The 18,231-nt window shown below is 33.6% G+C and overlaps 2 protein-coding genes across 2 annotated transcripts in view; both read left to right on the top strand.

Moving 5' to 3' along the window:
• The window catches only part of LOC150108087 (multiple PDZ domain protein-like), an 859,697-nt gene extending 844,002 nt beyond the window's left edge, over positions 1–15,695 (top strand). Inside the window, exon 33 of the mRNA XM_090415962.1 lies at positions 15,539–15,695. Coding sequence (XP_090272088.1) covers positions 15,539–15,695 — 157 coding nt within the window. The remainder of the gene's footprint in view (positions 1–15,538) is intronic.
• A 660-nt stretch (positions 15,696–16,355) lies between these two features.
• Positions 16,356–18,231, top strand: part of LOC150108086 (multiple PDZ domain protein-like) — a 103,207-nt gene continuing 101,331 nt past the window's right edge. The window contains exon 1 of the mRNA XM_090415952.1: positions 16,356–16,601. Within this exon, the coding sequence (XP_090272078.1) occupies positions 16,356–16,601 (246 nt within the window). The remainder of the gene's footprint in view (positions 16,602–18,231) is intronic.

Genomic DNA, 18,231 nt, shown 5'->3' with positions numbered 1-18,231 from the left:
TGTCAAACATCACTATTATAATAAAATTGTTGGTACAACATATCATTGCATACATTGTTTAAAAAAGCACTGGATTAATGTAAAAAAAAGATTTTTAACATAGTGGACGGAAACTGGGATTTGTGATAGGTAGCACCTGGGAATAAGTGACTCTATACCTGTACTCAGTGGTGTAGCAAGGGAGGAGTGGTCTGCCACGGGCAGCACTTGTTTGGGGGTTTCACATGAGACACAATTTTATTTGTCGACAATTCTTTTATTTATGTTGACTTAGTAATTTTTATTACTTAATTAATAATTAGTTTTTAACAACTATACTTACAACTAAAATAAATAAAATATAAATATAACAAAACCATTACATATCCCTATCATACTATAATCCAAATTCTTAAAAATAAAACTAAAACGCATGGCAAGATGATTGCTTTATTGCTTTTACTGTGGTGGCTGCTTCTTAGCAGCTGACACCACACAGTCAGTACACATTTGTGAAAACGTATTGTTTTTTTATTTCTTCTTCTAAATTTGCATATAACTAACGCCATCAACAGGATTTTAGGGCCCGGTAACATAATATCTCTGTGGCTCCCTATTATATTAGGGTTTTTGCTTAACCCTTTTGATGCATTTATGCAGTGTATAAAATTAACATACATGATTCCATTTTCACTCTAAAAATGCTAAAATGCCTGATTCATCATTAGTTTTTTTAATCTGTTACACATTTATATCGTTTGGCTTGTTATCGAAACCATTGAAAAAATATATTCTTCATGTATGGTTAGTCTAGAGCAGGGGTGGACAACTCTTGCATACCTGCTGACTTTTCCGACACATAACCCAGGGCTCATCTTAAAAAATAATTAAATAAAAAATACATCTCAAACATCTTCGCTGACTTGTATATTTTAAATTAATATAATACAATTTTATAAAATACAGCGATATCAAATAAAATGCAATAAATAAGCAAACCCTACCAACTGTTTTAGTAATAACAAGTAATAAGAAAATTTGAAACAAACATCGTATTTCCAAGCCATCTATATCTCTGCGATATTCTGATGTACAAGTTTCGTCCAATTCAGTTGTTACATCATTCGTCAGGCATCCAAACATGGCACGATTCCTTTACCATCATTTGATATATCTTTTCATGTTTTGTAAAGAACATATCCATTTTTTAAAGTCTGTATATATGTAGATTTAGATTTTATTAAATCGTAAGTCATTAAAATATGGATTGGAAGTATTTATTGTCAATTAATATGTTTAACTTATTAGATATGAAAGCAAATTTGCTTTACATTGCCATAAACATACCATATTTACTTGACTAGAATTCGAACGTTTTTCCCCTAAAAATTAAAGCTAAAAGTCGTGATGCAAGTTATATGTGGGGATTTTCGGAAACTAAAGTTTCCAGTTTTTTTTGTAAAATCCACGCATATATTTCTTACCATGATTGCAATTGCTATTTCCTGCCTTGAGAGCAGTTTCCTTACCCAAATAGCACCCTACCCAAATAGCACCATATTCTTTCCCATTATTTCAAGCAAAAATTACCAGTAATTTACACAAGACTTGAGATACTTAATGAACAAACCTTCACGAATAACTAATGAACAGACAGCTATGGTACTAGGCCAGTAAAGAAATAGCAGCTATGAAGATGTGCATATGACTGGTGTGGTATTAACAAAAGATCGTGCGAGTCAGATAAAAGCTAGCAGACAAGTTTTGAATTGAAATGCTAATTCTCTTCAATTAAATTCAATATCTGAAAGTGCCATAACAACATTCACTATATGTATCTTATCTTTAACACGTTTAAGAATTTCAACACTTTCCGTTGATTTTTATTGTGGCTTTGCATTTGAGCTGGGGGAAAGACTCCACACGTCTAGTTTTTAGTGTTTGCTGGTGCAGCATATGGTTTTGCTCGAATCTAAATAGCATAGTTTCTGTGGGAAGGGGACATGTGATTCATTAGTTAGTGCCATTTTTATCCCAGCTGTCTCTAATTGCACTATTTGTTGAGAAATATAATACACAGACTGCAAATGTCTGTACCTTATTCAGCGATACGATAAAACGACCTGCTTTTACTTGTGTCTGCAGTCATTATTGGCTACTGGGGAGGGAGCATGGTTTGCCACGGAAAGTGAGTCACTATCACCCTGACATGAACGTGATTAAACTTTTTTTTCTTGTGTGAGGTATACGCAAAATTTTTCAATTTCATTTTTTGCAAAGTGAAATCAGGGTGCAAGTTATATGCGACTGTGAGTTATATTCCAGTAAATATGGTAAGTTATTTTTAAAACTATGTGAAATGTATTATCAATATTCAATGTACGTGTGATTAGATTGCATGTGTACCCTTCTCTTTCATTTGCATGTGTAGGTCGGCTTATAATTGTACAAATTTTTGGTTTGCTTAAACTTGGTTGGTATATGCAGAGAGTGATTATGATGAGATCGAGTCCAAATTATAATTTTTGTCAGTGTCTATATGTCTGTCCATTTTTACACCCCATAATCTGATTTTCATTAAAGTTAAGAGCTGTATGAATAAAGCAATTATTTAATTGCTTTCTTATATTATATATATATATATATTTATTTATTTATTTGCTTCCTGCTCTTTACAGATTGAGCAGAATGTCACCACCACCACCACCAAAGAAACATAGACACTCAAATGAAAAGGATATTAGACAATTTAAAGAATACTAGACTGAAAAATGTGGCATGATTAAGAAAGATAATAAAGCATTATGCATTTTATGTTCTGAATCAGTTGTTTGTAAGATTCTTCTGTAAAGAGATATTTTGAAACTGTTCAGAATAAATTAAGTAACAAAAGTGAGCAAGAACAAAGAGAATTAATTTCTCGTGAACTGAACAAGACAAAAAATTAGTCTGATACTTTGATGAAATTTATTTCAGGTAGGCCTAGTTCCAACTTAGTTGCTGTTAGTTTTGAGGTTTCAAAAGTTATTACCCAACGTGGAAAACCACTCAGTGATTAAGAGTATATTAGGGAAGCATGGTTAAAATGTGCTCTGTTCCTTTTTGACAATCTTTCAGAAAAGGTAAAAATTATTCGATTATTTGCCACTTTAAAGAATTGTCTGAGTAGAAAAACAATTAAGGATAAAATACTTAAGTTAGAAAGGAATACAGCAGAGCAATTAACAAAAGCAGTTATGAACGAATTATCTATTCGGCAAATTGATATTTCAAAAGTGGTATCCGTCACAACAGATGGTGCACCCAGCATGATTGGTAAGGAAGTAGGATTTGTAAATCTTTGCAAAATATGGTGGTCATCCACTGATAGGTTTTCATTGCATGCTACATGAGGAGAATTTATGTGCAAACACTGGCCTAAAGGAACTTCAAGAAGTGATGCAAACAGTAACCAAGGTTGTTAATTACATTTCTGCACTTGCTTTGAATAAAATACAATTTCAGAATCTATTGAATGAAGTGGATTCAGTGTACAAAGGACTAATAATGTACAACAATGTTCGGTTGCTTAGCAGAAACGATTAGTTGAATGTCTGGATGAGATAAATCTCTTTTTGACTAATCAACAAATGTCTTATAAAGAAATGCATGACATCGTGTGGGATTGTAAATTCATGTTTATTACAGATTTTTGCGAACATTTAAGTCGTTTAAAATTCAAGTCATTTAAGACTTGAACCTCAAACTATCTTCAAATAAACTTGCAGATGTTTTCGTGGATAAAATAAATGCATTTCATTGATTTTCAAAGTAGCTCAATTTGAAGGTAGAAATTTGTTGACCTCGGAGTTGACTTGGAAAATATTGAAATGGAGTGATTAGAGATGGGAGTAACAGAGAGAAGTGCAGAAAAAGAGGTACTAAGAACTTGGATTGCTATTCCCAAAACTTTTGTATGTTTAAAAACCCTTGCAACAGCATTATTATCCATTTTTGCATCTACATATTCTTGTGATTCATTGTCCTCAGTGATGAACTTTGTGAAGTCTCGTAACAGAAGTAGCCTTACAGATCAAACTAGTAGCGCATGCATATCTCTAAAGGTTACAAAATATAAACCTGATATAAATTACCTGATATTATAAACCTGATATTATTATAATAATCATTAATTGTCATTAATGATGTAGCAGCAGCAAATGTCTCATTGATACTAAATAAATAAAATGTCCACCATTTTTCTTTAGTTTTGATTTGATGGTTTTTACTAAAAATGGTAAAGATTAACTTTTGTTTATTATATTATGTAGGTAAAATAACAATTTATTTTGTTTGTAATTTTTATGTATTACTCGTAGGGGATTAAGAAGTAATACAATTACAGTGGTATCTTGCTAATCCGAACTAATAAAAACCGTGCTCATTCGGATTAGAGAATTTAACCCCCAAGAGACAACAATAATTAGCGTTTAAGATTTTAATGGTATGTCAATTTAATTCTGTAAATAAATGAAGTGACTGATAGAAAAAAGCTACTGTACTGTAATGTAAAACTTAAAAAATAATACAGTACACAAGTTTATTTTAGTAAAAAATTTATTTTCTGATTTAATAAAATTGCATCTTTCAGTACGTAACTTAATTTGCATAAAAAATATCACTTTTTTGTGCACAACACAAAAAAAGTTTCACAAAATAACACACAAAAGAAGTTTTTTTATTTCTTTGTAAAAAAGTTACTGATGTTCTTTTACTTCTTGGAAGCTAAACGTTTTTCGAATGCTTCTTCTCTGAGCTGCATTGGCAATAAAATTTTGTGGAATGGCGTATCATTCTGCTTGGCGCATTCTATACACACATTAAAACTGTCAACTGCCTCTTCACGTTTTACTTTTTTTTCTTCGAGTTCTTTATCATCATCATAGCCTTCTAATTCATTCTGTAGCATCATATATATAATTTCAGCATTTGATTTTATTTCGAATTCACTTTTGGCTCTACCTGTAACCATTCCGTAACATCTGTTTGTGAAATTTTGACATCTGGATTTATATTTTTAACCAAATTATGCACATTTTGAATTTCCACTTTTTGTTTATCACCATAGTTATACTGTATTGTAATAATAATAATAAAATAAATAATAATATTTAAAATAATAATTATTAAATAAAAATAATACTACACAAAATGATACCGTAATAAATAAAACTTTTTTTTCTTTCAAACCACAGTTCAGATTACTGGAGGGTTTGGATTAGCGAGATACTACTGTATATCTTTAATTTTATTTTCTTTTATTGTGCTTCAGTCAAGTAAAATGATTATGAGATTGTGAATTGCAATATATTGGGAAAACTTGAATAAACTTATGTCTGATTGATCTTTATAAAAAAAAAATTTTTTTTTTAAATCAGAATTATTTACTCTTTTGTTGATGTTAAAAATTGTGTCTTTAAATTGTGCGGCTTTATATGGCAGCTAGAATTACACTTAAATGCAAATTAAAAATATTCAAGCTATCAGCAGGATAGAAGGACTTTTAAGTAAAAATTCCATCACTAATTTTTATATTCATTTAATCTTTACAATAATCACTCTTACAATTTTTTTTATTTTACCATTCTAGTGTGATTTTTGAAGATTTGAAAAGGTCTTCCCAATACTTGAAAGACACCAAATAATAATATGTTCCCTAAAATTTCGGTTGGCACGTGAGAAATTTTTGCATCAAAGATTTGGCGATTTTGGCATGCACAAGTTGCCCACCCTTGGTCTAGAGTCTAGATTTAAACAAATCTATCGTACTGCTGCGCGTTTGGGAGTTTATCAGGAATCTGTGGCAAAAACGCCAGCCAGTCTTACCAGCAGTGACAGTGACTAAGCCTAAGATTGTCAAAAATGCTGTCTTTTTGACTTTTTTTAGTATTTTTGGTGTGTATTGAAAAGGGTGGCAAACTCAGGGACCGCTCCTGGGCAGCAAAAGCTCTAGCTACACTACTGCCTGTACTCCCACATTTTGTTATTACAAGTGTTTATTCCAAAAATTATTCAATAAGTGGAAATCACAACAGTCTGTACCAAGGAGCCGATTACTTGTACACAACCTTTAAGTATTTAGAGCTCATCAAGTCAGTTATTTATTCAATTAAATAATAGCCACATGCAAATGTGGCTATTAACTCACTATGCCTACCATGTGATGGCAGCAACAAAGGTAAACAATGGCCAACTTTGGGTCTTGTCAGCACAGCACTGTCGATCACCAACCCAATGATAATACAAAGTGCCACAGTTGCAAAATTGATATTACCAACAAGAAAAAAGATCTGTGATTTTTGTTGTCACTGGCATGCTTCCTGCATAAAAATACAGGAATTGGTGCATAAACTACTTATCGACCTCAGCCAGCCTTTCTTCTATTCACTATACCTTCTGTAAAGCAGCTTCTGAACTTGGGAAAATGAGTCAAAAAGCTTTTAACAGTGCCTTACTGCTATGGACAAAACATTCTCCAAAATTTGAAAGCTAGAAGCCAAGCCTGAACTGCTCAATAATCAGTGCCGAAATGCAAGTGTACTACCCTTCCCCTGACAACACTAATGAACTCTGCTACCTAATTGTATCACCAGTATGCAACTCGATTGAGGCTGAAAACAAGAAATTTAACACCATCATTCTGATCTTTCCAATGGCAACTGGCAAATTGCTAAAAGATGACATGAGTAAGTTAGCAGGAGAATGCAAGTTTAATCCCAGAAATATCTTCAGGTGCCATCATTTCGTACCCACAAAAGGGACTTGTGATACCTACAAGCACATCTGAACTAATAAAAGCGATTAATAAGTTCAAAAGCATTTGCTCCAATCACACACACATACAATCTAAGCCTAGCCCTAACTTTCACCCACAGAGTACAAGGAAGTCAACTTTGAAAACAACTTGAAGAAAGATATCAAAATGGAGATGACAGTTGGGTCATCAACTACAAACAGGGAAAGTTGGTGCAGAAATCAAGCAACACCATTGTTAGACACCGTGGAGACCAATATGCAGGCACTGCATAGAACTTTCATGACCCTTCATATCAAACATATGCCTCACACCAGTGGTTAAATTCTAAACAAATAAGTTCCTGGGCCCTATACAAAATAACCAATTGTGTTTACCTTTGAATGCTATCCAAGGAAGCTCCCCATCCCTTTCATCACGCATTCGTAATCAGGCAACTGTCGATATTAACTTTATATACGCATTCAAAACTATAAACAATTGTTGAATAATAACACAATAATGTAGGCATAATTACCATAAAGGAAGAAAAGTTACAAAACAGAAAAATGTTCCTACAAAACCAATTGTATTTACCTTTGAATGCTATCCACTGGTTGATTGTCCAGCAAGTAGGCAAATCTTTCCTTTCATTCAGCATATTAATATTATCGCATTGCAACTGATGAGAATTCTGTGTTTCTGTGGATTCGTTAGAGACCTCTTTCTCTTCAGAAACTACACAAACTGTCATTACAAACTCGTTTTGTATTATCACTGTCATCCGAGCTATTTTTACATTTAAAGAAGGTACCAAGATACTTATCCATAGTTGAAATACCGTATTTACTCGAATATAACTCGTACCCCAGATTTTACCTTTCGAAAAAATAAATTAAAAGTTTAGCATATAACCTCGCACATAAAAAAGCTTAAATATGTTCACATTGGGCAATAGTAACTCGATTGCAACTCCCTCCCCAGCAGCTAGTATACTGCAGAGGCAAGAAAAACAAGTACTTTTATTATGTCAGTGAAGGTATGAGCAGTCTGTGTAATATATTTCTCAATAAATAGTGCAATTAGAGACAACTGGGATAAAAACGACAGTAATTAATGAATCACATGTCCCCTCGTAGAAACTATGCTATATAGACTCAAGCAAAACCATATGTTGCAACGGCAAACACAGTATCTAACTAAAAACTATTGTTATTAATTAGATGTGTGTAAGTTCCCCTGCCCCAAAGCAGCAATAAAATTCAAAATATATTTAATGAATGTTGTTATGGCAGTTTCACATATTATTGGAGTTTGGTTGAAGAGAGTTACCATTTTAACTCAATTGTTGGCTTGCTTTTATTTTCCCGTCGTGCAATCTTTTGTTAATACCGCAATAATCATATGCACGTCTTAATAACCTGCCATTGCTGTCTGTTTCGTGTCAGGCTAATTACCATAAAGGGAGAAAAGTCACAAAACAGAAAAATGTTCTGGGTACAGTGCATAAAAAAGTTCCAGGGCAGAGCCCCGGAGAATCCCGGCTGAATTTAACCACTGCCTCACACAGCCTTACATATCTAATTTGCCAACATCCATGGCCTCAACTCCAATCTTAATAATGTCCACTATCATCTTCATTCTACCAAACACTTCACTCTTCCTAGCAGAAACCCAAATCTCACGCCCAGGACTATTCGTCTCAACTTTCCCAACTACACACTCTTTGACTCTTTTCGACCCAAGGGTGATATCTGTACATGTTTGCTCTGACACACTATGTTAGAGAGCACTAACCTAGAATCGCCTGACTTCGATCTTCTTTGTTGAAAATCTACCTGCCCTGTTCATTCAAATTCATTTGCTGTTTCTATTGTTCCTCCAGTGCTACCTCTGAACTCTTTAACTTCCTCTCCTTAAGCAATGATCTTCTCCAGTCCCACTTCTCTAACAGTTGAAAGCATCCTCCTAGGAGATTTTAATGTTCACACCACCAACTGGTTTTCATCCTCCAGTTGTACAGATCAAGCAGCCAGAGATGTTGAAACATTTGCCATTACTAATGCTAACCAGAATACCAGATAACCCTAAGCACTCCCCCAAACACCCTAGATCTGCTCTTCACCAGTGACTCTTCCAAATATATTGTGGCTATGGTAATTCTGACCACAATCTAGTGCGTGGCTCCTTCTCCCCCCCCCCCCATGAAACAGTGCTCATGCTACTCCTGTGCAAGAGTAGTTTGCATTATAACTGTACCAATTGGGACAGCCTCGATGACTTCTATGCCTTATTCTTGTGGTTGGATTATTTTTTCAGCCTTCCAAGTTGAGATGAATAGTCCTGGGTGTGAGATTTGGGTTTCTTCTAGGAAGAGCGAAGAGTGTTGTTTGGTAGAATGAAGATGGTAGTGGACATTATTAAGATTGGAGTTGAGGCCATAGATGTTGGGACATATGGTGAGACATATGCACCAAATGTCTCACCATAGTAATCCTTACTGACATGGAAACATACATTTCCCACACTACTCTGAACTGTCGTCCCTGAACTAAGTGCTGGTTCTCCAAAAGATGTGCCAAGACTATACAAACAAAAAAATGAGCATACCACAACTGGCTTACATCAAGAACTCCCTCCTCCTTTAGCTTATACTCAAGCCTGAAAAAGCTGCAAGAAGAACTATCAATGCTTCCAAAACAGAGTTTGAAAGAACAAAAAGCAAGAACTTGCAGCTTGTCCAAATGGCAGCTGAGCCTTTTTTTTAGTGACTTGATTTGGCGAGAGACCATGAAGTTGTAACTATTGGCCCAGCACTACTCCCACCGTATCATACCCAGGTGGATCTACTGAATCATCACCAGAAAAGCCAATCTCCTAGCTTCACACTGCCTCAAATGTATGCATAACTGACTATAGTAAATCCCCCCCCCCACAACCATTCCAGATGTTCAATGCCCTCTCCGTCCTTTTTTCAGAAAGAGATCAGAAAAATATTGTCCAAATTAGACACTTAAAAGTCGATTGTTCTCAAGGTTTGTGCACAGAACTGACTCCTGTCACTTGTTTATACTCTCTTACTCCACTGGTATCTGCCTAACAGCTTGAAAATTGGCCTATGTTCAACCTATCCTCAAGAAGTGTGGCTAATCACTGCCATCAAACCAACTTACTCACCTCAGTCCTATCTAAAATAATGAAGAGAACTATCAATTTCCTACTTCTACACTACCTTGAAGGTACCCAGCTAATAAATGACCAGTAGATCTCCTGATCAACAGGAGATCTGCTTGCATATTGTAAAAATAATCATAATTTAAAATTTGAATAATTTTACAAATGTTCATGTTAGTGCATTATTAGTTTTGGTTTCATAACACACATTGTCAGCACTTGCGATGTGCCTGTTACAGATCTTATTTTGTCAAAATGAAATGTAAAGCAGTTAAAAATTTATGTACTTACTAGATTTGGATAGTTGTGTTACTTTCAGAAATTTCATTGTAGTTTAAAATAGTAAGTGTTGTGTTTTATGAAGACATTCTCTTGTTGCTAACGGAGACAACGTGTCAGCCATTATAATTAGCTTCTCGCCTGCCACTTTCATGAAGTGCGTATGTTTGCCGAGGAGTTTGATGATTGACAGCTGACAGAGAACGTGTTCAGTATCGAGGTAACGGGAGAAAACAAGAGAGCATTCGGGGAGAAAGAAAAACGCTGGCCAGCAGATTTTTAGGTTAGGAGGTACTTTAGTTTTTTTGTGACAGTCGGAACAAAATTAATAGTAGATTCCGAAAAGGGAATCGTAGAGTTATGAGTTTTTAAAGATTTAAGACTATCAACAAGTGTTGGTAAATAAAGGAAGATATTGCAATCAACGTTCTTAAGGAATGTTCGAAGAAACGCTGATCGGAAGATTAACCCTAGAATTCTCTCTGGGGTGATGTGTCACCCCCAAGTGACTCCATTTTTTTCTACATATTAGTTGCAGATATGCACAGCGCTTTGCTCACCCAGGTATACTCTAACCAACAATCGTTCTCCACATCAGTCAATGAGTGTGTGTGTAGTTCATGAAGTATGTATCGTTCTGTAAGACCACTGGGGATGGTAGCATACCCCAGCGAGCATTAGTGTGTGTTTAATTTGTGTTAGGCACCACAGCTATTGCTATTGTTAAATTGTGAATGAAGATATTTATAATTAATACTTCATTCATAATTAACAAGACCTACCATATCATTAGCAGGATTTATCTAAATTTATTTTGTTAGTCTCTTTCTTATAAAATGTTATTCATGAATTCCTTTGTAGTTTTGTAAGTTTAATTTTATGTTATTTTTAAATCTATTATAGACATGAAAAGCTTCTATATTAAAGTTTCATTTATTTTATTTGCTGTATTCTTTTAATAATAATATTAGAAACTGTAATGTATGTAATTTTAATATATTCAGAAGATTCTTTGTGATATCATTTGATTGGTTGTCATGAGAAAACATGCAAATTTCTCCTAAGCGTGAACTACTATATATGAAGGGAAAATCAAGTTTGATGTGAACCTAATCGGTGAGAACCAGTTACTGGCGGGAAACAGGAACGAGTGGACATGAAAACGAAAAGAGAAAATCGAATAGGGGAGTATAGAGAATGGTAGCTGGAGACTGGAAGGGAATTTTGACGTGCCTGGTCCTTTAAATTCCATTTTTGGAATTTAAAGGACCAGGAATCACTTGGCAATATAACTTACCTTTTTCTGAGTTGGATTTTTGCAAAAACTTCCTAATGCCTAGCAGCGGAATAGTGCAGGAAATAGGATAATATGTATAAAAAAAAGAAGAAATAGGTAGATAATTTAAACCAAGTGCATAAAAGTTATATTCTCCCTAGTCTATAAATCAGTCGTGGAAGTGGAAGATTCTTTTAAGTTCGTGTTATTACAAAGTAAGAGTCAGCAAGGACTTTAAAAACGTTGTTTGATCTCCCTATGATGTCATCAAACTATATCCTGGTAAGATTACCTTTGCTATACTTAGTGAGAAGTAACAAAAATTAATTCTGCCGATAGTATATTCTTAGTTGCTGTATTCAGCGGGTCAAGATTTAATGTGTGATGTGCTAAGACTTTTCACTCTTCAAGTGATAAATGCTATATTATTAAATTGGGTGTTCATTGACTGAACGAGAATACTGAGAAGCCTATTTGTTGTAATTTAGGAATCTCGAATCTTATAAGAACTAAAATTGATTGACTGAATTTGGGGGGTGGGGGGAGTACAAATGAATGTCTGATGGTTCATAAGTTGTATTCATTCTGAATATCTTGAACTGAATTGATATTTAAATGTTTTGAAATATAACCTTGATCAGAGTAAAGTTATAATAGAAGTCCTTTGTAACAAGAAAGGTAATGTTGGAACGTCCCACTTAACAGACTGTTCCAATTATGATGGTTTGTTAAACTTATTTTTTACCTCTTTAAATTCCACAAAGTCGGCAAGTCACTCAAGCAACTAAATAAAGTCTACAAGTTGAGAAGCAGTTAGCTAATAAGTTTCTGAATAACAAATAAAGCAACGAAAAATAGCTGAGTCACTACTGAATGACTAGCGATATTTTAGTTGAGATTTATTTTCAGGGCCGACCTTTCAAGGACACACTGAAACGTGAAGCATAGTAAGAAGTAACTAGAGAATAAATAGAGGCAACAGGGTTGTGTTTAATGATAGCGGTGTTTAGAACTATAGTGCCTAAAGAATTATTTGAATGCCGGAGGAATGAACATCTGTACATATAAAACCCCAAGTTAAAGAATTATTGTGTATTGCCCTAATTCAAGAGTAATCAGTAGTGCTTCATACAAGAACATCTGATTATATGTATTGTGCCCGTAAATTAATTCAGTTGTTACCTAGAAGATTTATTTTAATGAGTGCTGTTTATTTTTAAAGTGTTTACAGTTATAAAAAGTGTTTGTGTGTATGTTGATGAAGGAAGAAGATTAACGGTAAGATTATTCCAACTTTAATATTTCTGTTCAGAGAAGTGTGTGAGTTTCATCTTAGAATTCCCTGATGTTAACAGTAACTATTGCGGAGAATTAAAAGAAGCGTAAAATTAAAAGTGTCTGTTTATGAAGAGGTATTACTGCAATTTTTATTGTATTTGGAACTTAAGGAACTATGAAAAGACTGTGATATAGAGATAACAGATTTATCTTGTCAGAGTTTGATTGTACTTATCTGAGAAGCTGAAGTGATTGTGATATCTTAATTACTGATTTGAAGTTAAGTGTAAAATTTATGATTTTAAAATTAAATGTTTGTTTTTGTTAATGAAAAGTTGTATTTTGCCTGAATCTCTTTTTACTGCACCATTCATAAAATATTCGAACCAAAGCGGGAAAATTAAGTAAGTTAAATATACTCGGCCAGTATATATAATAACATCATATAAAAGAGGATAGTTGTGAGTTGGTTTTTCTTCAATTCTTGAACTAATTCAGATATAGAGTGGCGCAGTCTATAAATATAAATTTTCTCTATATTGAATTAGAAATCAACTAGCAACTTATAATTTTGTTTAAGAACATCATAGTGACTAACATGTCGGATCCAAAGTATAAATCAAGAAGTAGGATCCAACAGAATCAGCTTGAGCCCTAAGAAACGATCCAAACCTCAACAAATTTGGCTGCATGAGACTTCCTCAAATTTGGGAAACTACATCAGAAGACCTTCAGCCCAATTGCCCAAGAATACCAACATTGCCCGCTAGAGGGCACCTTCAGGACTTTAGGAGAAAAAATAGCTTCATGCTTCTTCCCCACTTATTGTTTTGTTGTGCCTGCATGCACGTGTCTTGTACTTAAGTTCTTGAAAATGGCAATGTGACGTTGCCGAAATATAGAAATATATTAAAATTTATTTTAATGTATATCCTAGTACATTGTAATTTCCTTAAATAATATAGTGAAAAAAAAAAGAAAACAGAAATACATAAGACTTGATGCACTTGGTTTAAGTTATTTACTGATTCCTTATTTTCTTCTATGTATTGACTTCAGTTCTGCACTATTCTTCCACTAACCATTAGGAAATTATTGAAGTATCAGAACTCCTACAGAAGTAATTCCAAATGCCTATTAATTCCTTGTCCTTTCCTAGGCGATTTTCGGCATATATCAACTCCCCTTCTGCCACTCACTACTGATCTCTATGCTGTCTCCAGAGCTTCTCTCTTTACTTTTTCTTTCCAATCAACTACGTTCTCCTTTTCCTGCAAAAATCCGGTTTTAACCCTTTTTAGCTTATATCAGCTGGCTTTTCTCTTTATACACAGTAGCTCACACTCTCCGCACAAGCTAACTAAAATAAACTCCATTTCTCCGTCAGTAGCCAATCAAATCTCATCAGTAGAATTCTATAAAATTACCTTTACTTATAGAAATAACAAAAAATATATATCACAGTTCACATAAGGTACATTTAAATTTATATACATACAGTTTCTTATAATAAATTTTACAGAATTAAGTAAATAAATTGAATGTCATTTTTGACAAAGTTGTAAAGTGGTAATATATGAATAATATATTATTACAAGTAAAAGACTAACAACAAATAATATTTACAAGTCTTGCTTATGACATGGTGGATTATGTTAAATACGAATGAAGTATTATAATATACAGAATATCTTCAATCACAATTTAACAGTAAGATCTGTTAAATATAATCTTTAATTATAAAGTTTGAGCTCAGCTGAGTGGTATACTAGAATCTAAATGAAAGTTTTGTATTCATTTAATTGTAATGTCCCTGTTGGAATGCTGTGTTATGATGTAATTTATGTGACACTGCATTAAATAATTTTGTTTGAATTGAATCTTGTATTTGCCTGATTGTTTCATTGCACTGCTCATTAAAATAATATGAATCTCAGCAGGAACCCTACGTAGTTAGAATAAAAACCTCGGCCTAAAATCAGCTGATGATAACCTAATACAGTTGAAGGTTGATTTATTTAAATTGCTCTTGCAATTCAGAATATGGAGTGGCACAGTATAATATAAATATTCTTCATATTCGATTGATATATCAGCCTACAACTAGTTAAATACTAAAGAGAGAGAATTGTAAGATGATAAAACATGATTGAGAAGAAGTTATGATCCAACAGAATGGTGCAGTTGGCAGGCTGATTCACGAGTATTAATTGAGAGATTAAGTTTTTTTTTATATTTAACTAGAGGAACTATTTCCTAAAACTTAGAGGTAAAGTTAAGTGAATCACGGTGAATTGGTTGTGAAACAAATCAGGCAAAGAATTATAATTTGGATAGTTTTAAAATTAAGTTGTGAGAATTCAAGTATTAAATAATAATCCAATATGGCTGTTACATCTAGCACAGAAATGGAAGACAGTGAATTCTTCAGAATTGTGAACCCCTAACAGGTCTTTCGTCAATTTTCAGGAGAGGAATCAGATGATGTATTGTCATTTTTTACCTTTATTGAAAAACTCAGAGAGACAGCAAATTGGACTGATTTTCAGTTATTGATATTGCTCAGAAACAAATTGATTGGTAAAGCAAAAACATTTTTATATTCATCTCCAGTACTTAGAGAAATGTTTGAATACTCAAAATTTAAGGAAGCTTTATCATCTCAATTTTCTAAACTGAGAAGTGTTGGACCAAATCTGTGGAAACTACAAAAGGATCACACAGAAGGATAAGGAGAATGTTGCTGAATTCTACAATCACTTGTTGAATCTTTCTAACAGTCTGAATGTATCCAATGCAGATAAACCTCATTTGGATTGGGCAGTTTATCAACAGTTTCAACAAGCTGTTAAGCCAGAACTGAGGGAAACAGCCTATAAAAAGAAGATCACCACACTAGAGGAGTGCCTTATAGCTGTCAAAGAGAAAAACAGATGATGGGAGACCTTTGTCCCTCATCCAATGTAGGCCATGTATAAACATCATAGAAAGGACTGATTGTTCCCTAGGCCTAAATGAAACCTCAAAGGAGAATAAAAAGAAAGAGGATGAGAAGAAAATTAATAAAGAGTATTCCATAAATTGTAACTGCATATCTGAGAGTAATGAACAATCCAACAAGAAGAGAATATCTCACTGATTATAGAGATCCTCCAAAGTGCTTTAGTTGCAATAAAGTTGGAAACATTGCCAGAAATTGCTCCTTAAATAGAAGAAATTACTCTAACAACAAATGGGATTCTAATTTTGGACACATTCCTCACAGAGAGTATAGTAAGTTTCGTAATTTTCCTAGATTGAGAGAATCAATGATGAGGATTACAGGAAATGTCCAAGGTCATAAATGTAATATTCTGTTTGACACAGGTTGCAATGCCTCAACCATCAGTAAGCAATATTTCCTAAAAATAAGAGATAAGTTATGGAAAAACGTTACCAATTTAAGAAGACCTGTGAGAATTACCACTCTCTCTCTCTGACTCGAACTCTACAGCATATGAGAAAGTTCGCACAAAAATTTATCTACCAGATATTAGACTGTGTATATACCAAGACTTATTTATTGTTCCTTTCACTCCTAGCTTGGGTTCTCACATAATGTTAGGAACAAATTTTATGGAGAAGTATCATTTCTCTTGTGACTTTTCAAGAGGTGAAATGTCCCTAATGAATAGAAAAATAAATGTCAGAAGAAACAATAAGTCTGTATGCACAGAAAAGAAGCAACTAACAGGAAGGTTTTGTATGCCTAATGAAGAAGAAACTCCTAATAGAGTGCAATCATCTATAGATAAACCAACTGTGAATGATAGTGATACAAATACTAATGTACTTGATCAGCCTGTAACACAACTTAACATCAAGTGTCCAATCCTGAACAAGAAATTGGTGCTGGAAATCAACTGTCAGTTAAAATTAATTTTGCTAAAATAACTCCTTTACACATCAGAACTAGAAATATGAGAAGAGGAAGGAATTACAAAGGAATGAGTGAATCAAAAAGGGATTACCAATAGAACAAATCATCCAGTCATGAGACAACTAAGACTCAATTTTAGTGACAGAGAACAGAACCTCTGCCCTGAAAAGACATTATCACACTATAAGTGTAGCAATCAAATTTTTACCTGTGATAAAAACAGCAAGAATTCAAGTGGAGAGAAATAAATACACAGACTGTAATAAGGAATTAGATTTTATTCAGACTAGGCACTATCTGAGACTTCAAGAAAGAAGTAGAAAGGCTGAATCCTCCCAGAGATTTATGTGAATAGAAAAATTTTTTCTTTAAAGATAAATTTTTCAGAGAAAGAGTGAGCCTTTGTTAAATGGTGAATGAAGATATTTATAATTAATAATACTTCATTCATAATTAACAAGACCTACCATATAATAAGCAGGATTTATTTAAATTTATTTTATTAGCCTCTTGCTTATAAAATGTTATTCATGAATTCCTTTTTAGTTATGTTAGTTAATTTTATTTATGTAATTTTTAAATATATTATAGACATGAAAAGCCTCTATATTAAAGTGTCATTTATTTTATTTGCTTTATTCTTTTAATAATAATATTAGAAACTGTAATGTATGTAATTTTAATATATCCAGAAGATTCTTTGTGATATTATTTGATTGGTTGTTGTGAGAAAACATGCAAATTTCTCCTAGCGCGTGTTGGAGCGTGAACTACTATATACGAAGGGAAAAACAAGTTTGATGTGAGCGTAACCGGTGAGAACCAGTTACTGGCAGGAAACAGGAACAAGTGGACACAAAAACGAAACTAAAAAGAGAGAATCGAAGAGGGGAGTATAGAGAACGCTAGCTGAAGACTGGAAGGTAATTTTGACATGCCGAAAACGGAATTTAAAGGACCGGGAATCGCTTGGCAATTTAACTTACTTTTTTCTGAGTTGGATTTTTACAAAAACTTCCTAATGCCCAGCAGTGGAATAGTGCAGGAAATAGGATAATACGTAGAAGAAAAAGAAGAAATAGGTAGATAATTTAAATCAAGTGCATAAAAGTTATATTCTCTTGAGTCTATAAATCAGTCGCAGAAGTGAAAGATTCTTTTAAGTTTGTGTTATTACAAAGTAAGAGTCAGCAAGGACTTTAAAAATGTTGTTCGATCTCCCTATGATGTGATGAAGCTATATCCTGGTAAGATTACCTTTGCTATACTTAGTGAGAAGTAACAAAAATTAATTCCGCCAATAGTATATTGTTCCTAGTTGCTGTATTTAGCAGGTCAAGATTTAATGTGTGATGTGCTAAGACTTTTCACTCTTCAAGTGATAAATGCTATATTATTGAATTAGGTGTTCATTGACTGAACGAGAATACTGAGAAGCCTATTTGTTGTAATTTAGGAATCTCGAACTTACAAGAACTAAAATTGATCGACTGAGCTTAAAGAAGTACAAATGAATGTCTGATGGTTCATGAGTTGTATTCATTCTGAATATCT

Source organism: Typopeltis vanoorti, chromosome 3 (genome assembly GCF_054136105.1).
Source record: "Typopeltis vanoorti isolate ZY-2024b chromosome 3, IOZ_Tvanoo_1.0, whole genome shotgun sequence".
Classification (NCBI taxonomy): Eukaryota; Metazoa; Arthropoda; class Arachnida; order Uropygi; family Thelyphonidae; genus Typopeltis; species Typopeltis vanoorti.
The sequence above is the reverse complement of the archived record's forward strand: the minus strand, read 5'-3'. Positions and strand labels throughout refer to the sequence as shown.